This window comes from Pogonomyrmex barbatus, unplaced genomic scaffold (genome assembly GCF_055798465.1).
Source record: "Pogonomyrmex barbatus isolate J1 unplaced genomic scaffold, ASM5579846v1 scaffold8, whole genome shotgun sequence".
Lineage (NCBI taxonomy): Eukaryota > Metazoa > Arthropoda > Insecta > Hymenoptera > Formicidae > Pogonomyrmex > Pogonomyrmex barbatus.
In genome coordinates, this window is record NW_028297182.1 from 9667460 (window position 1) to 9692359 (window position 24900).

Genomic DNA, 24900 nt, shown 5'->3' on the forward strand with positions numbered 1-24900 from the left:
CCAACATAAATATGTATGTGTCTGCTTTTAAGTAACGTAAAATTAAATATAAAATTAATAAGTGACACTGGGATTGCACACACAAGATACAAAAGGGAATAAAATGTGATGCACATTAAATTTTTCGTTTTAGCAGATAATAAAAGATTAAATTATTTAAAATTTTTCATAGAAGATGCATTTAGTCACTTACGCAGGACTGGGTGGGCGATGATTTCCGGGACTTTCCAGGAGTAAAGGATCGTGCTCGGGATATCGGGTGGCCGGGATAATAGGCTGGCTGGTGGTACATGAATGTGGCACTTTGCCGACATCGCGTATCAGCAAGCTCATCCTCTTGTTGGTCTTCAGTATCTGAACAGCCTCGTCGTGCGTCGCCTCCTCGAAATTCTGCCCATTCACCTCGATGATTTGATCGCCCACCTGCGATCGTTCGGAAGTATTCCATATTAGAGGAATTTGATTATCACGAATGAGATTTATTGAAAAAAAAAAAAAAAAGAAATCACAAACGAAAACGAAACAGAGGGACGATGTCGTATCATGATAAAATTAATATTCATCGTAGAGAAAACGACATCATTAAGAAAGCAATTATGTTAACATAAATGAATAAATGTTCACTGATCACTGATTATGGTACATTCAATGAAATTGGTGAGATTGATTGGGCAGGGTGGATTGTCTGTCGGTGGACGATTGCGGCGTGTCCGGATTTAGCAGAGAAGCGTGATTCACAATGATCTCACAAGAAGTCCGGCGCGATCGGCGACGCTGTCCTTGTCGACGCCGGTCACATAGATTCCAAGGCCGTATTCGAGGCCGCCACGGATCATCAGGCCCAGAGACTGGCCGGATTCGATGCACAGCTCGACCTTCCGCGTCCGCGGTCCGTAGCGGGAATCGCGAGGCGGATGAAGGGGCGGCGGGGACGCCGGACGACCTTGCCGATCCATCCAGCTGCAGGATTGCGGACGGCCCGACGACGACCATACGGGGTGACCGCCCCGGCAGCGGGGGTCCAACGCGGGCCCTCGCACCGTCATGCTTAGGGTCCTGCAGGACTTTAACATCTGTCGAAAAACATGTCGAGAACATTGTACGATATCGAAGAACAGGACAGAAAGATACAAGGGGATGCAATTTGATTGAGGGAGAGAAAATCTGCACAATTACTGTAATTCGAAACTGAATAATTTATAAACTTCAGATAACTTTGATAATTAAAAGTGAAGAGATATTAATAAATTTTTTTGTAACGTATTCTTTTAGAAATGGATAAAATTTTAAAGTGACATATCTTATTAAAAACCTCTTTTTTATCAATCATTAGCTTAGCAGTAGCTTAATGTTAATACTCACTCACATACATCATAAATTAATATTTTCAGCTTTGAAAGCATAAGAAGGAATTGATTGCAGTACTATATTTATATTCATACTTGTCTATTTGATATTCAATTATGCAGGACATTTATTTTCGATATATTCGATAGCTAATGAAATATTGCTCACATCACATAAAAATTTAAATCGATTAAATAATTTGAAGAAATTTATGAAGAAAAATTTTAGGAGAAGCAAGAAAGTATGTAATTTAATGATATTACGCGATATTTATCACAGTATAAAACACACAATGAACAGATAAATACAACGAAGATACATAGATACAAATTTATTTCTGTATGAATAGAATTATTTTTAACAACGGCAAGAAATAACGGAGGTAATGAAAAAAAGGCTCAACGCTAAGATCAGAATTGCTTGCGAAAACGCGCGGCAGGGGTGTAGTTAATGAAGAATGGCAGGATACATACAAAGTGGGCTGTTTATAGGTAAAATAGATGAAGTTAACGAAGAGAAAACGACAAAGATGTGTTTCGCGGCGGCGTGACGCCGCTCGGCAGCCAGCAGGATATCGATCCTCCTGGCAGAGCCCGTGACGTCACATCCTACCCTATCCTTGACCCAGCCCGGATCGCGACGTCCCTAGGATCCCGCGGTTCTTTCGGTAAGAAATGCGGGCCTCTCGCGGCATCTCGTCGATGTCGCCTGTAACGCGACGAGGGCGCGAGCGGCATACGGGAAAGGGTGATTTTTTTCCCCATCGTGCCCATAACGTCGGAAATCGTTACAACGGGGAGACGTAAAAAACGCCGTTCTCATTTCTGCGACGATGGCGGAATCGCATTTGGCAAATGCACCACCGCCACGATCTTCGAGATGCGCCTCGTTCGGGGATGTATCGTAAACCGCATCCCTATCCACTTCCACCAACTCTTCACCCACCGCACAAATTGGATGTACTGTTTTACACACGAAAGACATTCGCAAATGAAATTTCTAAAATTCCACGTAAGTGATTGCAAGCTTTTATTAAACTCTGACCTCTCGTTGCCTCTTTAAACTTAAGTGCACTTTACGTGAAATTTTGCTAACTTATTTTCTTCAAAAGCTTTTCTTCGCTGATTAAACAATAAAGTGTAAAAATATATTGTTTCTTTGATTTTTATTTATCTTTGAACATAACAACTTAATCTTTTTTTTTATAAACTATAAAAACGTTTGCCTTTAACTTTCATTTATATATATATATATCAACAATAATTAAAGAATAATTTTTTTCTAGAAATATATATTGGCTCTTTAAATTTTTCCAATAATAAATTTTGTTAATGTTAGATCTGTTATTTCTCAATTTAACTTATTACGGACGGAAATCATATCGGATCATTTTTCAAATTTCCACTTTATGTCGATTAACAGCATTCGGTGATTACTGATCAACGTTTGTGATTGTGGCTCCATATCTGTCTAATCCACAACGGGGGTGCCATTTCGCATTTCGCACAAGGGAAATTAATATCGGATTAGCTGTCGAGAACAGATGAAGAGCCCGGGGGTAGTCCGAGTGCTGGCAATTCCGTGATCGGCGACCATCTCCGCCCGGCCGATTAAATAAATAATTCATAGGATAGAACGTCGAAGCGGTTTGGCCGACGTAAGCGAGTCAAGATGGATGCTAGAAACTACTCGTTGTCGCGTCCGGGAACCTAGCGCCGCTATTTCCGGCGCCGAGGCCATCATCCACGAGAAGCTTGCGTGCTGCTATGCTTTTCGATTGTCCGGAAGCGGCTATCTGTGAGCTAGTCCGCGAGTTACGGTGCCAACCGACGGATATCGCTTTGATCGCTTTCGCCGATGAAATCGTTTTCTGAATCAGCCGAATCGACCCTGATGGCGTGTTCTCTCGCTATCGATGATAAATTATAAGGATAAATTATATACGATAAATTATATCGCCTGCGACATCCTGGAGAGTTGGCTTTTCCAGATGCCATAAGGAGTTTGTTCTTATGTTTCTGACTGGGGAGATCGATTATCGTTAAATAGAAGTGGTTTTAGAGTGGCTTCAAAATAAACCTGTGTCAATCTTGGAGTGTTAAATGATAGTTGTTAACATGCTCATTGTCAATTCGATATTTTAATTATAAAAATTTTGTATACAATCTTATACAAAATATATTTTATTAAAATATATTTTTATGAGAATTTGAATATAGTTAATATAAATATAATGTATATAATGAGATAAGATTTAAGATGTATTTGAAATGTCTTTTTCCATTATGTATTAAAAAAATGATATATAAATATAATGATACTAAATATATATATATATATATATATATCTATGAAACTCAAATTGAAAAGAAACAGAATTGAAAAAAAAAAAACAAAGCTGAGGTGATATTTTTCATAAAAAAAAATTTCTCGTGAGAGAAAAAGGGTAATCCAACAGTTAAAATTTAATGATCAATTTATCAAAGGGAAAAAAACTTGACTTTGAGTTGCTGCATGGCAAATTCGTAAAAAATAATAGCATGCATGGTTCGCGATTTAAACAATTTTTTTGAATTTATAAATATAAATCATCAGATGTCTAAGATCCTGTCTAATAATGCCGTTTATTTATTGAAAAAAAAAAAAAAAACAGAAATTAATCAATAACTGATCAGGAATTCTGGTTACTGATCAGTATCTAATCACTGATTAGATTTTATTCAGTTTAGGCGACAATTGTATGATTAGTTACTGAACAGTAAATTTAATCAGTTTTTAATTAGTTATTAATCAGTTTTTAAAAAATTTTTAATTAGTTTTTAACTAAATAAATTTAAATTTTCCCAGAAATTTTCTCGAGAAATATTGCTGTAAGTTGATGATGCGAATGTTAAGAGTACGAGAAAATTACGACTAGCTTATCGTCAGAACTCGCCATATTCCGGAGAGAAAACTATGATCAGTTTATCGCTAGAAGTTGCTATATTCTGGCGAGAAAATTACGCTCAGTTTATCACCAGAATAACTCGCCATATTCTGATGAGAAAACTACGATCGATTTATCGTTAGAAAAAACTCGCTATATTATTTATTTTAGTTATGTTCAAAATGTTTATTTTTTTTTAAATAAAATTATTTTTATTTAACTCTTTATTTAGTTTTTCATTAGATTTATACGATATATTAAATTATACAGCTTCGAAATTATTATTATTAGTTTTCCTGCAGTTTCATTTAGATTTTATTCCACTTGACCTGATCAATTTTTAGCTAGCATCGGTCAGAAAAAAGTAATTAAAAAATTCCATGTTTTACTTTTCAGAAACTGACATTTACTGATTGACCTGTCTAGTTACTGCCCTATATATCTAAAATACTAAAAACTAGCTAGTTTTCCTGACTCGTTTTTCCCGATATTTAGATATTTATTTTTTTTTATCAAGAAACTTCTTTTTCGTGAAATAAATCAGTGGTCGAAAATCACGAGTTTTCGCTAGGTAAGTATAATGCGGTACTTCATAATTAAAGATTCCCCAAAGAGACTACTTTTTCAGACTACGGCATGTGAATGGCGTTCAGTTATCGGTCGCCCTTTTCCCTTTCAAAGAAAAGCAGCCGCGGAAGCCTCGTGCGTTATGTAAAGAGAATAAATGACGGGAGGTTCGCCGGAGGGCGTCGGGACGCTTGGCGCCGCTACGTCGCTCTCGTCCTCATCCTTGTCATCGTCGTCACCATCGTCGTCGCCGTCGTCGTCGTCGTCGTCGTCGTTCGAGAATAACGACAAAGGGAGTGGAAAAGAAGCGACGGAACCTCGCTCTCGGAGATGCTGTTTGCGTAACACGCGTTTCCCGACGCACGCTGGCTCTGTGAGCGTGTTGACGAGCTAACGCCGTTACGAGATAACGAGTCCCGCCGCCACCGTTATCCTTTACGGCTCCTCGCAACGACGGACACTGACAATTTAATCCCGTTTATGGTGATCGATGCCAGACTGGATCGAGTCTTGCTCCGGAATTTCCGAATTCCGCACGTGCCAGAATAGAAAGATATCTTCAAACAACAGTCGCCAATTCAATACTAGCGGTATTTTTATATTATTTTTGTTAAATAAATTAGCTTTTTGTTCCGTAGAATTCGTTACTTTCCACTGGATCGATTAAGAATTTGAGGATTTTTTTATTTATTAATTTATTTTTTAACCTATTAAGTTTTAGATGAGCCATCTAAGTTTTTCTGTTTTTAAATCATTACAATTCGAGTTCAAAATCGATATTCAAGATTGGTATTTAAAAATGAAGAGTCGCCTTTTTGAAATTTAGTTAACAATGGGGGATGGGTGTATAAGATTGAAAATAGAGATAATGAAAGTAAGTGATCCTTGCCCTTTTGACACTGAGAACTTTTAACAAATAAAGAATTTCACCGAACTTTTTTATTAGACTAAAATATAATTATTCTTTCAATGATTTATAATAAAAATTATGGATTTAAAAATATGAAAAGAGATAAAAAAATTTCTTCTTCCAAATTTTTATGTTTTTATCCTGGAATTTAATGTTTCAACGATTTCAAAAGCAAAATTTTTGATATTTTCTATTCTCATAAGTGTGAAAACGTGTCAGAGAAGATTTTAAAACTAATGTATCATCGTCTATTCTCATAGAGGTTAAAAAAAAGTTAAATAAAAAAAAATTGTGTATTAAAGAAAGAATTTAGGTAAGTATAGAAATATGCATCTTACTTTGATTTTCGCGTATAATTCTTTTTCACATATGCCACGTGGATATTAGTTCTCTTATTCACCTGTCGCAAAAGCGTGAGATATCTCGTTGAATAAAAGATGACGCAGATGTCATAGAAGATTCATCGAATTTTGCGAGATTGATCAAAGTTGAATTGAAATCAGATACCGGCAAAAATATAACGTTGACAGAATATTAAAAAAAAAAAAAAAAAAAAAACAATCTATTAGAATATTATTTCATTCAATAGTGTTTTACTTTCGAAATGTCAGATACGATTGAAGACCTTGGCATTATCGCGTGATGTTTGAGATTTATTTCAAGAATAATAACACGCAAATTTTAAATAATAATTAATGCGATGCGAGGAGAATTTTCTTCTGAAATGCGAAGAAACGAACCTACCGAACGAATGAAATGAGTTTACTAAATCGAGATACCCTCATCCTTCATAAATCTCGCATCAATTATTTCCCAAAGTTGACGCAATCTCATATATGTATTAAAAATTGTAATAGCGAAGAAAGAACTGTGAAAATTTAGAAGAATTTCACAGAAGAATAAAAAGGAAGGAGAAAAGCAGAAATTACAGATGGACAGATGCTAAATATTTTTAAGTCACACTAAGTAAAGTTTACATCGCGACCGAGGGTATACGGTCGATCGATAGGACTCAGTAAGGAAGTATCGTATCGTGAAGAAGATGCGAAGAAGGGTAATCAGGATGGATATAGATCGCCGCGACCCATTCGCTCACCCTCCCGTGACAGCAATTTTTCCGGAATATCTTGGCGGCCTAAGTCTTGAGAAACTCAACCTATACCCCTTACTTTCGTTCTGCGATCGATTCGCGCAATTCTTTAGCGTTTCCTCACGTCGCGTATGTGGAAAATTATGAAGGCCGCGCAAACAGCATAAGTGTAATAAGTGTAATAAGAAAAGTTTCTCGAAAATAAATGGGCACAAATAAATGGGCAATCTTCACAATTAAATATAAATGAATAAGATAACGTAAGTAAAGCAGAGGTGACGTAACGAAGATATTTTAACGAAAAATAATTTTAAATTCGAAATCTTGGATTATCGCAAATTTTCATTTCTAAAACTTTTTACAATGCCACGTGGAAAATAAATTCTTCTATTCCTGGAGTTCGATAAATTTACACATGTAAATTCGGAATAAATAAATATATATATATATATATATATATATATATATATATGTATAAATTCAATTAAGAAAAATAAAGAATTACAGGTTACCTAAAATGCAATCCTGCCGAACAATGCCATCTGTTATCTTATTATTTGAAACTTATCTCTCGGTTTATTATTGACTTATTAAATTCATGTATAAATATAAATAAAATAAAATAAAAATAAACTTTGAATTTATGTTCAGAGAATCAAGAGGACTTGGATCCTTCGATAACGACTACGAACTGCCGCAATCAAGTTGCGTGAAGAATCGAAGAGAATTCGTTATACATGAGTCGTCCATGAGGAATAGCCACGAGTAATCTCTCTGGTGTAAATGGTTTCGACTAATCCTCCGCATTATACAGCTATACATACATATTCCCGGTGCTCCCGGTGGCGATTCTCCCTTAAGGGAGGCTTAAAACAAGAGGCTCTCGAGCCGAAAAACGCGAGATTCGTTTCGCGAGAAAAGAGATCCCGCGGTGAGATCTCGAAGAGAATTGAATTGAGCGTCGTAAAAATCTCAGACCACCAGGAATTTTGATTCTGATCTGAATGATGGATGTCCTCGATGTCAGCCAACCTTTCATTTCAGCCTTCAAATTGGTGCTCGCGTTTCCTCGAAAACCTATTACGAGCGGTTCAAAACCAAACCTCTCGTTGCGCAGCGAATCTGCCGATTCGGAGTTTATTTCGAAATTGACTCTCACCTGGTTTGGTGCCGATTTAAACTGAGAGAACTTCCTTAATTTTACCAGAGTTAAAGTTCGCCTGCGAGTTTCGCCCGCCGGTTTTAAATTAAATTCAATTTTGAATTTAGATTTAAAATCGATATCTATCGAGAATCGATAGATATTCGTACTAAAAACTTTAACTCTTCTCGCTACGGCGTTAGTTAGTAACGCCCGCTACGGGCGTTGGCACTTGAGAGTGGAAATGGAAAGAAATAGGGTATAGGGTGAGACGCTTAATTTTATCTATCCGCGAATATATCCGCTCTTAGTGTTTGCTACTTCAAGCGAATGTCGAGCGTGCTAGCCGAGCGATGATATTCCCTTTACTTTGCGGATCAAAGGGCACCCCTTGGCGGTACTTCAACCTGACGTTTTGTCACGTGTTGTGTTTTCCACATGGAAAACACAACAAATTGCAAACATTTCGCAAGAAACAGAACGACTACTTTTAAGCTCCACTTTAAACAATCTGCATTAAATTCGTATTAAAGGGAGAAAATTCGAGTTAAAAGCTGTGTGCCGCGAATCTCTATTGTCTGTATGACACTTCGGTCTAGACATACCGTACTTTTATTTGTCTCCCAAATAGAACAAAAAAAGGTCATATAAAACTCAAGATGACGATTTCTATGATTTTTTGTTCTACTTGAGATATTACGTCGGCTTCATACGTCCTTTCTATTATTTATCTGGCTATTGCGATAAATATTATTGTATGCTTCGATAGTCGAAAGACAAAATTCGATCTTTGGCTGAGGCACTATTTTTACAATAAAAATTTCTTACAAGTTTCTAATTATTGTTAAGATATTTCTAGCGTATTATTGAATTAGACATGTTGTTTGACAGCCGTTTTTTGGATTCGTAAGTAAACGGTCCGTAATTGCAAACGGAAGCTTAGAAATGATTTATCGAATTTATTTAATTAAATTCGCTTGAAAGATAAAAAATAAACGCATGTATAAAAAATATATTAAAAGATACGTGCGTCTGAGTTCATTGGAATTATAGAAATGTGATTTATGAAATGAAATTTTTATTCTTTATAAATTTAAAATGGGTTTCATAAAAGAATTATGTCATTTTAGAATTATGTCGTTTAGAAAAATATTTCGTAAAACTGAAACTTTTGGATATTTCACGTGCAGCAGCCCTACATTAAAGACAGATTATTCGTTAAACCACATTAATTTCTTAACATCTTTCTTCCCTAATTAATGATGATTATAAGATTTTATAAGAGATTATGAGAGTTACAAAAGTGAATAAATCTTAACAAAATGGCCCAAGCGATGAAAGAATTGAGAAGCTGAATGAAATTGATGAAGGAAAGGCCGTTAAAGGCGAAAAAAATGAGAATAAATAAGAGAACAGCTGATTTTGAAAATAATCTGACTTTTAGCTATTTGCACGTGATTTCAGGAATGTTTCACGTTTTATCCTACTTTCTTTAATCCGATTGAGATTCGGTCTAGTGCGCAGAGGATCGACGAGGTAGTTCCTAAGGTCAGTCGTAAATATCAGATGCATTCGCGCGATTACTTGGCGAGAACTCGGATCTAGAGAAAACTCTTAATTACGACAGTTTTAACTACTTGTTTTCCATTTTCGTTCTCGTCCTAAAAAATAATAATTGCTACGCGTCAAGATGGTAAGACATTAAGGCGTTCGCAAATTTAAATCAAAAAAGTTTCGTAACTTATTTTGTTATTCAAGTTAATTTAAATTTGTATTTGAAATGAAGTTAATAATTCGAAGAAATGTAAATTATATACATTTCGAGAATTACGATACTTTAAAAGTATATGTAGAATTCTATTATTAATGCCGGAAAAAAAATTTAATTTATGCTTCAAGAATTAAAATGCTGTGAAAATTAAAATTTTGTCATAAACTTTAAATCAATTTTTTCTTAACAATTATTTTGTAGTAATCATATTTATATTAATAAATATGATATTATATTGATAAATTCTTAAGCTTCACAAAGCGATCTTGATAATGAAATTCTATAATTTCTCGTTTTTAACAAAACAAAAAATAATCAATTTTAATTAAATTAAAATGAATGCTAGCCGAATATAATAGAAGTTTAGTTTCACCCACATTTCCCTTTCCCTTAAAGTTTAATTTTTCAAAACAATTTAACAAAATACAGATATGCACATATTGTATTGTAACGAAGTTTATTTTATAAATGCATTGCAAATTTCAAAATAAAATTAATGGCAAAAGGTCGATGAGAAAAGTAATGAACTGTGATCTTTCACAATTTTTCACATCTTAAGAATTAAAGTCTGCGCTCTCTTTTCGTTTGTCATCTCCGAGCTAACAAGACCAAGGCCTCGACCAGAATGGTAGACGCTAATGGAACTGCCATAGTTAGAAGATATCATGGGCGATGTTAGCAGGAGCTAAAACGGAGGAGAGGAGGATAAGTGAGAAAAGTTGAACTTACTTTGAGGGCCTCCTCGTGGGTAACCGCGCGGAAGGGTGTGCCGTTCACCTCCAGGATGGTGTCTCCTGGCCTGAGTCCAGCACGTTCAGCTACCGAACCCTCCTCCACCCTCGAGATGTAGACGCCCACCCCTGAAAACAGTTCGCAGACCTTCATCAGACCGATAAGCTGCCTCGCCGCTGATTCAAGATTCGGTGTCGACTAAGATCTTCCGCCCATGGCGCGACCAAGCCGCACGAACGAATTTCACAAAACAATCCCTCCCCCCCCCCCACCCCCTCGTGGTGAAGGCGCGAATGATATTCTATTTTTAATAGAAAAGAAAATTGTATGTACTCTCAGTGCGTAAATAATATCATTTACCAAAATCTTTTAATTTTAGAAAATTACTTCTTTAACGAAAATGGAACGTATCAAATATATCTTTGTCGAGTTTTTTGTCAAGTAAGTAAATTAACATTTATATAATGAAAAACATCTTAGAACAATGTTTTAACAGATTTTTGTGAAAAAGTGGAATTTAATACGGAATTTATGCGTAATACACAAAATACCTCTATCTCAAATCAAATTATCGCTTTTATTTGATACAAATAAATATAATTTAATTTACGAAGAAGACGAGGGACCTGTTGGCTGGCATGTGACAAACAAGTTAACTTTTTGGCAAACTTCCCCGACATACTTGTTGAATAGGACGTAATAAACGCCATGGGCAGAAATATCGTGAAAATAAGGGAGGAAAATGAAAAACGGAATATGCAGATGCATCAAAATGTGAGTATCGGTGAACGGTGAATATGTGTCTCCATGTAACATGATGCACGTGTCCACGAGTGTATATTTGTGACAGAGGAAGAAAGGCATGCACAGAGTTTTTTCGTAGATTCAAGTGCGAATCGAAGTGCGATCGCATCGCATGATGTGCTCGCGTATGCAGTTACGAGATATCGACATATTACATATTGCGTACGTGCGTACGTGTATGTGTATATACATATTGTGTATGTGTGTGTATACATATTTGATATATCTCTAAAGATTATTTTTCACTTCACCGAAAAAAAAAAAAAAACAACGATAATCGGTAGCAGCTGATAGAAATTCTAAGCCGTATCGCAGATTATGATACAATATATGAATATCCGAACGAAATTCGTGAGAACAGCGAAATTATCTATAGAATTAAACAAAAAAAAAAAAAAAAAAGAGAGAGAGAGAGAGAGAGAAATGTTTTTATGATGTAAAACGAAAGCGACATTCTGTCGAGCTTGATTAATTTTCAGTTTGTTTGCTGTCACCGTTGCTATTGCAAATTTGAGGCGTTAATTTCTTAAAGTAGTATTCTAAAAGTAGCATTCTAAAAGTAGTATTCTATATGTATAAATATATATAAATCTTTATACGTATTTAGAATTAATCCCTTTTAATGAGAAATAATTATCTCTAAGTAATTAATGCTTATGAATAACAAAATTATTTGGATACGATCGATATTAATCAAACATATAATCTCGATTATGAATTTTAACACAGGTAAACAAATAAAACATAATATATATATATACACGGAAAGAACAGTTTTGCTTCAATATCAAAAAAAATTTGACAGATTTGAAAATAATTTTGTTAGGCTCAAATTGATTGCCAGAGTATCAAAAGTTTTTCTGGTATTATGCTTAAGTATTTTACATAATTACTTTCCGTCCAACAAAATTATTTCCACATTTGTCTCTGGTAACATTTTTCCCAAAGTCTTTCCATGTCCATAACTTAAACCTTTATGTGGCAAAAATAAAAACATATAGGAATGCTCTTCCGTGCGAACGCTTAAATTACTTTTCGGAGGCGTGTTCACTGAATTGTGAAACATCCAATGTATATGTGTAAGCATGTGTGTGTGTGTGTGTGTGTGTGTGTGTGTGTGTGTGTGTGTGTGTGTGTGTGTGCGCGCGCGCGCGCGCGCGCGCGCGTGTGCGTGTGCGTGGCGAAGCAAGAGGAAACTTGATGACACATCGAATAGCACGCTCGAAACTGCGTTTATGCAGTTCATGTGGCGTCGTTTGTTGCATGTTTGTGCTGCGAGCAGATTATCATCTCCGTCTGGTCCGTGGAGGTTGACATAATTTCTCAAACAACACGACAGAGTAAATCCAACGTCGAGATGAAAGTAGTCAGCGTAGTTTACTTTTCGTGTCACCAAGGAGAATTAATCGACAACTTCACGAACGTTTATTTGCCATTGAATATCTTATCTTATTACTTGCTAACCTCCAATTATTGCAATATGCAGAATGTTTCGTGCAAACTAAACTTTTCGAGATTTTTTTTCTGTACTTCTTTTTTAATCATATTATATTTTGAATGAAGTTTCTGATGAGGAAAATAAAGTTGATGCAATAAAAATTTGATTGGAGTTAAGAAGTAACGTTTTCGGCAGAATTACGCGCAGAATTGAAGTTGAGTTGAAGAGAAGCTTGTCTCTTAAATTACCAAAGAAATAGAGAAGTTTAATTATTCTCCAATCATAATTAATCGCAATCTAACTCTTAACTGTTCAAATTTTCAATTTTGAATTGAGCTTAAGTTTTTAAATGTCCCGGCACTTAAGTCTAGATTTTAATAGAAATTTTCATATAAAATAGCTGAAAATGTCATGTATTATATATAATAAAAGTGATTTTTAGAGAAAGGAATCCGAGTTGCAGAAAATATTTATCCTCGTTCAATTTAGTGGTATTTGTAGTAATGAAACACTTAAGTGCACGGTGCCGCTCCGTTATTATTCCGAACGTTCCGCTTTACGCGGAGCTTTGCGGCTGACGGAAGTGTATACGAGTAAACTTTCCTCTACGCACTCATACGCTACACGCATATGCATTGTACACTCATGCAACGAGCTGTCGGCGTGCCAAGTCTAGAGAGAGGAAGTAGCTTTCTGACAGATACTCGTGGTGCGATGGCGTTATAAACTCCTCCTTTCTCTCGTTGAGTTACCTGACTGCGCTTCTGGTACAGCGAAACAGAAAATAAGAATGACACAACGCAAGTTGGCTTATTCTCAATCTTAGCCGGTCGGTCGCGGACGATGGCGAAATCCCCAGGAAGCTCGCGTCAAGTTCAACGAGCTTCCCTCAACGTGCGGCGGAGATGATCAGCAGCGGTGAGAAAAATTTGATTAGACTTGAAATAGAGAACCACCGGCGCTCTACCGCTGGAGGAGCACGATGTTTATCGGTAATATTGTTAATAACGAAATAATAATAAATAATAATAATAATAAAAAATGTAAATTATTATCCGTTTAGACTGTGAATAAATTTTAAGACTTTTTTCCTTATGTTTTCAGAAGCTTTAAAGATTCCGGTCAGTTTTCAGATAAAAGATATTTATCGCGATATATCGGGATATATTTATTTCGATACGGGATCTAAAAATCTCGGCGATAGAAACCTTTACGTTCGAGGCGTGAAAACTCGATAGTGCGATAAGAAATTGGTGACACGAGCGAGCGCATTTTTCTCCGGGACTCCCTGGGAGTTTCAGCATCGCCTGAAACGGATTTCAGTAGTGCGATCCACGCGCGAGGCAAGGCACGGCACGGGTCTCTCGAGGGCCGCCTTTTCGGATTCGGGGGTTTCACGCTCGAATTCTCGGCGATGATATAAAGCTCGTCAAGCGATGGTGATATTCAGCGCGCATGTGTGCAGCATCGCGTGCGTGAGATTAAGCGTGAGATTTAACGCTCGCAGTCTCGCCAATAACATCATTATAAGTTGTCGAATTAATACGTATCTGATTTTGCTATCTACTACAAAGCGACGTAACACGTAGAAAGAAAATACATTTCTTTTTTTAAATACATAATATTAAAAAAATATATAAAATAATTTTAATAATAATAAATTTTAATAATTTTATAATTGTTATTTTAAATAATCTCAAAAAAAAATAAATAAATAAATAAATAAATAAATAAATAAATTGTATGTAATGAAATAATTCTATTTCATTAACTATTTCATAAACTATTTTTAATTATTTTTCCTTAATTTTGTGATGATTAAAGGAAACTCATTGTATGCAAGTTGGTTTCTTAAATTAGGCTTAATAAATATTACATCGCGAGGTAATCTAATCTATTTTTGAGACTGCAAGAATTAAGAGGCTGGAGACCGTGAAACCGAATCTTGTCGCTTTTACTTCAACGACTTTAAGGCGGCCCTCCCGCGCATTCTTCCCCTCGTCATGTGGATTTTACAAGATTTTTCTCACATATCAGTGGAGGAACCTTTCTGGAAAATGAATATTCCGAGGGCATGACTTTAAAATGCTTCAAAAATCTTAATATCCTTGAAAAAGTCAAGAAAAGAAAATATTATACAAAAACAAACTATTTTTTAAAATATGACAATTTTTAATCACCCTTAATGTTATGAATCATCTTCTCTATTTTGTAAAAAGATTAAAACAGTTTGCCGTTTGTAAAAATTATTTCCACTATTCATTGTAGTATAAAGAATCGATGTTCCGGTATTATTATACTAATAAAAATAAAATAATATGAATATTTGTACAAAAGAGTTGATTAACAGGTAAAAATAAACGATTGTTAAATAATGCAATGAAGCGCTCTTACTTTTTCCGACAAATATATTCTCCAGAAAGATTAGGCAAAACGACGAACTCCGCTTGTCGGATTTTCGGCGCAATCGCGTTTCGATGGATCGATAGCTCGTTATCACGTAGACCATCGAACGGAGCAAAACCGATCGGAGTTTTACCCTCACGAAAGGGGTAAAAAAACGATAAGAGGAAAGGGGAGAGTCTGTGCAAAACGCGCTCGTTCCTTCTCTACCGAATTCGCGTGCAAACAATCGTCACTGCAGTGGAAAACGATGCTTAACGATCGTGAAAATGCCCCCCCCTCCCTCCCGCCCCGCTTTCGAGTATCGTCCTCACGACGAAAGAATTCATTTTCCGCCATCAAAATCAATTAGAATCCACACGTATTATATAAATACAAATGAATACTCAAAACCAATTTAATTATAGAACAGAGAGAGAAAGATAGTAATTCTTATTTATAATACTTCTAGGTCACAATTATCGATTCTATTATTGAATCGTTAATTTAACAATCTTCTGTAAGAATTCCACACATTTTTTTAGAAAAAAAAAGTACTTAACTAGATAAATCGTACTTTTTATGATTTTAAGTACACATGAAATTATAAAAAAAAAAAACACAACTTATTTTCACGAGCAATTTTAAATGGAAAAATATTTCTCTTATATTGTCGCGTTTTTTTTTTTTTTTTTTTCTGAGTATTAAGGAATCATGAGAGCACCAAATATTTCGTCGCGAGGACAAGGCGTATGCGCAAGGACGATTTGCCGATTTACGATGCTGAAGCACGTACAAGCGCAAGGTGTCGAGGCACGATGAATGCCAACCGAGGTGACTTAGGCACGCAGCACGAGAAAAAGACAGTAATCAAAGAAACGAGTTGGCAACGATAAGTGTGACAAGCGAGTCATCTGGCAAGCCGATTGAATCGTAAAACCTTGATATCGCAAATATAACAAGATACGAGGATTAAGCGTTAGATTAGATACCGATAGATCAACGAACTGTTAAATGTTGATCGCGTCTATTCTTAGATAATCGTACGCGGGAAACCATACCTTCTAATAATATCATTGAAACAACTTGCAAATTTCTGTTTATTTATCTAGAATCTGTATTCAAGAATTTCCACTTATCGAGAAGGTAAGCAGAAAATTCTTCTCTTTTCGGTCGTCGGAAATATCGCCGTGAAACGTGAGAAGTGATAGCGAAATAACATCAAATTGGATATCCAGGAGGTTGATTCAAAGAAATTCAAATTTTACAGATCTCCATCGTACGAACGATCGTAATTTTCATTTTTCTAGAGAGAGAGAAGCGACGGATAAAAATTTACAACGTCGCAAGTTTAGAGCACCGATGCGGCACCAAGTTGGTATCCCGCGGTTTACTCCGCGTCGGAGAAATGTATCTTCGAGTTTATCTTAGGATGTGTTCTCGAGCGATTTCCCGATTCCGCGCGAAGCAAATTTTTTAGTTGAACCGGGGGGGAGGGGGGAGAAAAATCCCGAGTCGCCGGGATCGACCTCTTTACAGTTAGACGACCCGTAGAATCTCGCGGCGGCGGCGGCGGCGGTGGCGGCCAGACGACTCGCATTGCGGAGCAATTCAGCGGCGCCATACGTGAGGCGTAAAATTCTTTGACCTGAGGAGTGCGGAGAACTAAGTAGAGACTTGAGTATAGAGCATAAACCGCTGCTCGGGAGAAAGTACCTCGTTCTCGAGGCACGAAGTACGGCGACGGGGGTAGCCTGAAGGTACTGCGGATCTCACCTGCGTCCTTGCCACCCTTCACGCAGATGCCAAAGCCATGGTGAGAGTCCGGCGGATCTCTCGTCATGGTGATTGTCCTTACGGTGAGCTCCTGTAGACTGAGCGGCTGCGCGATCGGCGACGTGGGCGGATTCCCGACACTCCCGACCTGCTGCTGCTGCTGCTGCTGCTGTTGCTGCGACTGCTGCGACTGTTGCGATTGCTGCTGCTGCTGCTGCTGCTGCTGCTGTTGAGAGCCGCTGGACGCGGTTGGCGTGCCGCGAACCGTCGTCACGCTCGCCGGACTGGACGCCGGCGATCTGCGATCTCCTTGACGTCGTTCCGAGACGCTGTTACCGAACAACCTAGGAAAAAAATTAAATCATTATTTAATTGTGTTTTATATACATTGCTACTAGCGATTAAAAATCTCGTAACGAGAATTTTGTATTTTGCATTAGATTCTTGGCATAATAAATTTTATATAATAAACTTGGAAAGAAACGGTACCAGAACGGTACCAGGTGTCTCAAGAAAAAGAAAAATTCTCGTATGTAAAAAAAAAAGCTGCAAACGATATAAAATGAATTATATATTTTGAAGAAAAAAAGGTGTGTCGTGTATCAGACAAATCTACGAGGGTGATTTCCGTAACTTGATTTCGATACACCCCGGACGTATTCAGTCATGGTAGGGGCGGTCTATCGGGTGTTGTCATCGTGGGGAAGGGGGAGCGCCATACCTGAGCACCTGTTCCGGGGAGATGGCACCGGTGCCGCCGGTGGTTCCGTGACCCCGGTGCGACCTGTAGGGAGTCGCATGCGAGGAGTGATGATGGGGCGCGCTGGGCGGCCTCTCGACGATGGTGTAACTGGTGCCGGGCGGGCTGTAGTAGCCGCGGTGCTGGCCGCCATGGTGCCGGCCGGTCGTGGCGGGCTCGAGGTCCTCGGCCTCGTAGCAGCTGCCGGTGCCGCTACGCAGATAGTGAGTGCCGCCGCCGCCGCCGCCGCTGCCGCCGCCGCCGCCGCCACGCAGGAAGTGCGTGCCGGTGGTACCGCCGCCCCACTGCAACTCCTGCAGCTCGGAACCGTAGTCCTCTGTGCTGCTGGCCATGCCTCGGCTGGCGATCGGCTCCTTCTCGGTCACACCTGCCGAGGAGAACGCGCGGCCGCGCGCGATTGCGGTCAGCGAGGAATTAATCATCGATCGATCGATCATATCGCACGGTCACGCGACGGAAGACGGGGACGGGTGACTAAGGAAGTTTTTTTTGTCCTAATTGCAATTAAATAATACCATACACGTCGCGTTTCTAGCAATCGGGAAAATTTCAGTTTTGGGAAATTTTAATTGAGATATAGAAAGACTGTAAAAATTATATCCGGCCCAAAAATTATAAATTTTTCAAGAGAATTCTCTTTCCCTTTTTTTTACTGCATATTTCTATTTATTTATTTTAATAATTAATGGTAATGCGAAACAAATTTTACATAATTACATTTTTGAAAATATATTCTACAAATCTACTCTTTTTTTTTTTCTTCTTTTTTGCACATGTTTTTATTTTTATATATAACTGATCAGCAACGCGAAATGAATAGCAAAACAAAAGCTTTCTGCGTTGCTTGTTAATAAATTAATTCACGATAATGAAAACAATTGCAAAAGTAAATATAGAAATTATAATATTGAAACTTTTAACGTGAGAATTGTTAGATAGACAATTTGTTAAAAAACAGTCGATAAATCTTTAATATTACTTCGGGAGAAAAAGCTTTACACGCTTTTGCATTTATATTGCATTATAAAGTTAAGCATGGCAATCCTTGACTCGACCACCCGAAGCGGCTTAAACGTAAAAGCCGCGGCCTGAATTTCAGGGATATCGGCCAGATCGATCGAGTAAATAAATCAGGAGACACCGCGAGTTCCCGGGAGACATTTTCGTGCTGGCGAAGAAATCACCTCGACATTCAAATGCCACATTAACGACTGAAAATTTTATTACGGAAGTCTTTCTCGGAAGTCGCGTCTCGCTCCCAAAAAACGGTAACGCAAGAATGTTTTCACGCAGCTATCGACGAGCGCGCGATGAAAATTTAATACGCTTGTCTTTCTTCTTGCAAAACTAAATTTCCTAGGAGCACGAAAAGCTCCACGAATGCTAAAGTCGCTATTCCAGTATATTTCCAGCGCAAATTCCTTAAACGCTAACGTCGATAGAAATTCACCTTAAAATAATTCCTCGCGTTTCGCGATTTAGCGCTAACTCGACAATGCAATGAAATGTTGAAATATCCTCCATTACAGATATTGCAGTATACCAAAATACGCTTTCGCTCTAATTCGATCTCTCTAATTCGATGATGTTGTGATAATTAATTACCATAATGACATGGATGCGATAACAGAGGACGCGAAATCGTTGCAATTAAACGCATTTACGTTGTTACGTTGCTATGCAATTAATCAGGTATCTATCACTATTGCGTATGTAGGTATGTGGCGAATTTACGGATTAATATTCATCCAAATTGCAAGCTTGCTGCAGCAGCGCTCGAATAATTTACGTCTTTTTTTTTTTTTTTTTTTTCAGACGCGTCTTCGGGCGTCCATTTGCTGACATCGTTGCTCCAGACGAACGCGTCCACGAATATTTGCGATATTTATTTTTACAACGGCGATCGATCGCCGTTTTTTCCATTGTTATCATCGGGTTGCCGTGACGCGAACCGATTACGTTATCGATTCCCACGGGACGGGAATAACGGGACAATTAAATCCGTCGCGGGAGAGACTTCCTTGTCGTGACTGTCTAGCGATCCTCGATAGGATCTTTAACGCGAGACCTGCCGTCGCGTCGCGGTCACACAGTAACGACATCATTTTCTAGGACAAACCCGCCGTAACTCCCTTAATGGCTTCAGGAAGTCTTCCGTTATCGCCGGAAGAAAGATCGAAGCTGGTCTGGAGATAATCGCTCATAAACCGATATCTCTGTTACGGAATATTCCAGCTCTTTTCGCGAATTCTTCAAACAATGTAAAAAATTCATTAATTAATGTTCGGTGAAAAAAAATTAATTCTCTTGAAGATAGATAAAAATAATATTCTCTTGAAAGATTAAAAACATTTAAATATTAAAGTTTATTTTCACACACAAATTTATTTTCAAATATTAAATATTAATATTAATACAAAATAAAAATTTAAATAAAAGTTACTCGTTGCCGTGGAAATTGATTAATTCATGTGGAATAGAAAAATTATTTTTCCGCAAAATTAGATCGCTTTACCAAATCACACTTTACTAAATCACGATTGTAGTGCAGAGTACTTCGGAACCCTTCGCAACTTTGTACCGTTTATATTTTATATCGGTTTTGACAAAACACAGCAGCATTTATATATAATTTATTACAATTTTATTACAAATAAACTAAACATAAGTTTCTTTTCGAAATTGAATTATTAAAAATTATTTTATCATCTTTATGTGCCATTTTCAGAACTTATCATACATTTAATAAGACGTAATATCTTACAGAGTAGGAAAAACAAAAACAAAAATAAAATGACAATGTCAGTGCTCTCAACAGCTCCATCCGCCTCGAAATTAAATTCCCGTCGTGTCTCTCCTCGCTTTAATACGAGTCTCCGAGATCAAGTCGTCCCCTACGAAGACAAGAAGGTCGCGGGGGTGTCTTGCTAGATTTAACACTTGATGTCGCACAATGTCTCTTAATATCGTTGCCATTCCGCGTTGACAATCGCAGACAATTTCGTCTTTGCTTGGCAAAGCAGCTCGAGCCAACCTTGACACTGAGAAAGGCTCGTTTGCTGCCGGCCGAAAGGGGAGCTAGGAGAGAGGAAGGGGGTTGAAAGCCCCTCCTGCCGGGGGTCGCGCTAGAGAAGCTAAGTGGTAAAGGGAGGGGGGGGGGGTGAGCCGACGGCGAGGGCTGTGTCGTGTGTTCCGTCATGTACAAGGGTGGGCCGATCAATACTGCGGCTGAACACCTGAAGCCGGCTTCATTCAGTCGGCACCTCCATTTCACCCCCCCCCCCCCCTCGCCCCCCTGCCTCGATACTATACTCGGCAGTTATTACGTACACGTACGTACCACCCCCGCAAGGGTCGCGATTAGAGACCGCGGTAGAGCAATACAATGATAGAGCTCACGTTAGCTCAACAGTGTCAAGATGGAGCCTCGTTTTTTTTTCTCTTCTCAAGAGAGAACCTCTCTCTGAGATTTATATCCTGTCCGTGTGAAAAATTCTGTATAACAGAGAGAAGAAATGGTGGCGGTTTATCAATATTTAACGTAAGTCGACATTAATTATAAAAAGACAATTGAAAAACGGATAAAATTGACATTCAGACGACAAAACAAAAAAAAAAAAAAAAAAGAGAAGTTAGAGACAGAATGGAAGGAAATAAATATTTAATTACATAAAATTTTAATATTAATATTATTTTAAATTTCTAATATAGAAATACTGAATTCTCCTATATTAGCAGTATTATCACATGCCCTAGAACTTGGAATATTTTACTTTTTTTACGGAAAAATTCTTCGACGAATTTAGAATAAAATTTATTAAATAATTTAATTAACATCTTTTTCAAGCTGCAAATTTTTATTATTCAATATTACCTTTAATATCACCTTAACACATCTTGAATATTATTCTATTTCTTTGTAATTGATTCTCTGGAATTAGATTCGAATTTCGAATTATTAAGATAATTATTACGTAATTATCACATTGTTGTAAATTACAAAATTCTTTAAATTTTACAAATATACGAGTTTTTAAATCGCGCGCAGGAGCTTACCGAGAAAAGGGGACACGTGACAAATTTAAAAAACGTGATATGATATAGCTTCTCGAGATAAAGGTCTTCTAAACTGAACTTGCGTGTCGGATTAAGGCACGTGTTAAAATTGCTCTCGGCGTAATACTACGGGGTACGATTCATACGAGACGTATGTTACGCGCTTAAAATTCGTTTGATGTGTACTCGAAGTGAATTTATCGAGATGTCGTCCCACGACTGAATAATTTCGGGTAGTGGTGGACAATAACGAAAAGTGGTCTCTCTTCTCTCTCTCTCTCTCTCTCTCTCTCTCTCTCTCTCTCTCTCTCTCTCTCTCTCTCTCTCGACAAAGGTGAAAGGTGCCGCGATACATTTTGCGCGTCGTCCCATTTCCTTTTAAAGTTGCGCGACCATGCGCGCGCGTGCGGATGATATAAAAGGGCGATTTTTCAGTGTACATCTCCCCGTTGTACCGCGGCCAATATACGATACGTATCGATTACACGAAGGACGCGGCGCGAAAAAGGCATTCGGCGATGGTCGCTCATCGAATGCCTCGTCGATAAATCATCAAAATTTACATTTCGTCGCGAGCCGACCGTTTGGGTGACGAACACCATTTAATATAACGTTCCCGCAAAAGAGGATCCCGCGGTCCCCCCCCCCTCCCCTCCCCCCCCCCCCGCCCGTCGCGCTTTATGCAAATCGCGATGTATCCGTCGGGCGTGCCCAAAGAAATGTAAATTTCGTCAAAATGAAGTTATATGTCTGACACAGTCATAGAATAAAATTGACCTATTTGACGCGATTTAGGAGGATTATAACGTGTGTCATAAATCTACCCCCTTACTTCCTCTTTTAAGTTCATAGAATATAAATTAATATTAAAATAAAACCAATACAAGTCGAGTCTATTATTTTAATAGAGAACTTTAATTTTTTTTTTTTTTTTACCATCCGCGAAACGATTTTTACGACGGAGGCACTATTTTAGTTACGACGCGACATTTCCGCCGGCGAAAATAGACGCAGAAAATCCGAGCAAGGAATAGCGCTATACGTCTATTATCTCGCGCGGCGAGATATCTGCACTGTTATTCCGGCGGCTTGTTAAACGTTCACGCTTCACGAGGAATTATTTATCGCGGTGCATTGTAACGCGGCGAAAAAAAAAAAAAAAAAAAAAAAAAAAAGCGCAGCACGCCCGGAGAACGGGACGTGAATTGCGACGCTTATTCGCGGATGCTCCGCCGCTCCGGAATCTAGAATTCGCGCTCACTCTCGCGTAATTGCGTTACATTCCCGTCACGTCACAATCGCCCGGCGTTGTGATTGCAGCTAATCCCTTTCACGGAGTGCGCTATTCTCGGCTTTTCAGGACTGTGTCGAGGCGAAATAAGAAGGTTGACTTTCGGATAATATTCCAAAGAAGTGCGGTCGCAGAATCTTTCTTCTTCCCCCTTTTCTATTTGAGGAAAGATCAAATGGGAAAAGACCGTCGCGACGATTTTATATATTAAATTCCTTCAAGTCCCAGCTTATTTAACCGTAAAATTTCGCAACGAATATCTCTTTTTATCTTCTTTTCATCTTTTTGAACACTAATGAACAAAATTTATTAAAGTTATATTACTTGTTTTCAATAAAAAAATATTATAATTCACTTCTGATTGAGCATTAGTTTATAAAAAAGTTGTTTTTAATATTGGAACAGGATTAAATGCCCTGTATAAAATCTTGGATATTAAAAAAACGAATCTGAATCTTCAAATTTATGTATCATATCAGAATTTAAAAATGCAAATTGCAAAATTCATAAAATAACATAAAAAGAGTATACAATGTGTACTTGATTATATATTTTATTGTACATTTTACTGCATATAAAACAGTTTCATCAACATTTTCACTACTTATATATCTAATTGTGAATTAAAAAAATCATGTAAAATTTGAATCTCAATTTTTTTATTTATTCACAGGTTTTATTTTTTATTCCAATATAATCAATTGTAATTAGTTGTTTTTTTTTTCTTTTATATAATCAAATAGGCAATAAAATAAATATAATCAAATACACAAATATTATATGCTTTTTGTATATGTTATAAATTTTATAATCTATTATTTTTAAATAATTTAAACTATTAAAATATATGATTTGTCCTTTTAATTATGCTTTAATATTTATCATTTATGTATGATGTGATATTATTTTTTAAGTAACAGGTAGAAGTTATATTATTAACTTACGTATACTTTTCAGTATACTCTGTAATCTTTAGAACACGTTTGAAATTATATATACCCACTGTAATCCAAATACTCTTATTATATCCTCAACGTAACTCACAGTCTTAACGTCTCCGTCCCGGAAGAATCTGTTGTCATATTTATATGACGGAGGTAGAAACGAAGTACGTTGAATTTCGCTGTAATTCGACCGACAGTCAGTAACTTGTGCGAGTTAATTAACAATTTTTTATCCGTACTCCGCTACGTCACGCCAGGCACGGCCGCCATCGGTTCTATTGACCGTATATACCGGTTGTTCTAAAAATAATCCCGGTTCATAGGCATCGCTCCGATAAAGGAGCCGATCGGTTACTACACAGTTACCTACAGTTAGGTGCGCGCATTAAGGCGCGCAGCCTTAATTGCAACGTGGAATACGGAATTAATGCGAGCGTGTCTGGGAAACGCGCGATTAAGACAATTTAGAGAAGCGGAATAAAGTCCGTCCGAGACAACACATATTTTTTTTAAAACACATAACGCAATCGAAGCTTACAAAGTTTCAATTTGATAACTCGACTTTTGGTAAAAACTCGAAAAAAATCCTAAAGTTGAAGAAAATTAATTAAAATTAGATGATTTTCAATCACATTCTCAAGATGTCCAAAACGTTGATTATAGACGATGCGTTAAACTTTGAAATTTCATTAAAATTTTCAAAATGCAAAATAGAAAAAGCATTTATTTTTACAATTTAAGCTAAGATTGTTGAACACTTCTTTTTTATATCTATGTAAATGCGATAATTTTATCGCCCCTGGCGAAAAATTTATGATAAATAATTGACAATAATAATTTCAACCGTATAAATAATCATTTTAAAACGAAAAGACCTCTACACTAGGGACGGAAATAAGGGCGGAAATCCATTAAATCGCAGTTTTGAGCTTGGAAGCTAAGTTAAAAAGAATTCCGAATGCAAC

At 37.3% G+C, this 24900-nt stretch overlaps 1 protein-coding gene across 7 annotated transcripts in view; it reads right to left on the reverse strand.

Moving 5' to 3' along the window:
- The window catches only part of dysc (whirlin protein dyschronic), a 78889-nt gene that overhangs the window by 46116 nt on the left and 7873 nt on the right, over positions 1-24900 (reverse strand). For 4 of the 7 annotated variants that reach the window (XM_089083714.1, XM_089083713.1, XM_089083709.1 and 1 more), the window contains exons 2-7: positions 17606-18011; positions 16825-17228; positions 13479-13490; positions 10482-10612; positions 750-1073; positions 194-423 (exon numbers count right to left, since the gene is read on the reverse strand). In XM_089083714.1, coding sequence (XP_088939840.1) covers positions 194-423; positions 750-1073; positions 10482-10612; positions 13479-13490; positions 16825-17228; positions 17606-17976 — 1472 coding nt within the window. In that variant the 5' untranslated portion in view covers positions 17977-18011. The remainder of the gene's footprint in view (positions 1-193; positions 424-749; positions 1074-10481; positions 10613-13478; positions 13491-16824; positions 17229-17605; positions 18012-24900) is intronic. The other 3 variants (XM_089083711.1, XM_089083712.1, XM_089083710.1) reach the window with 3 other exon arrangements.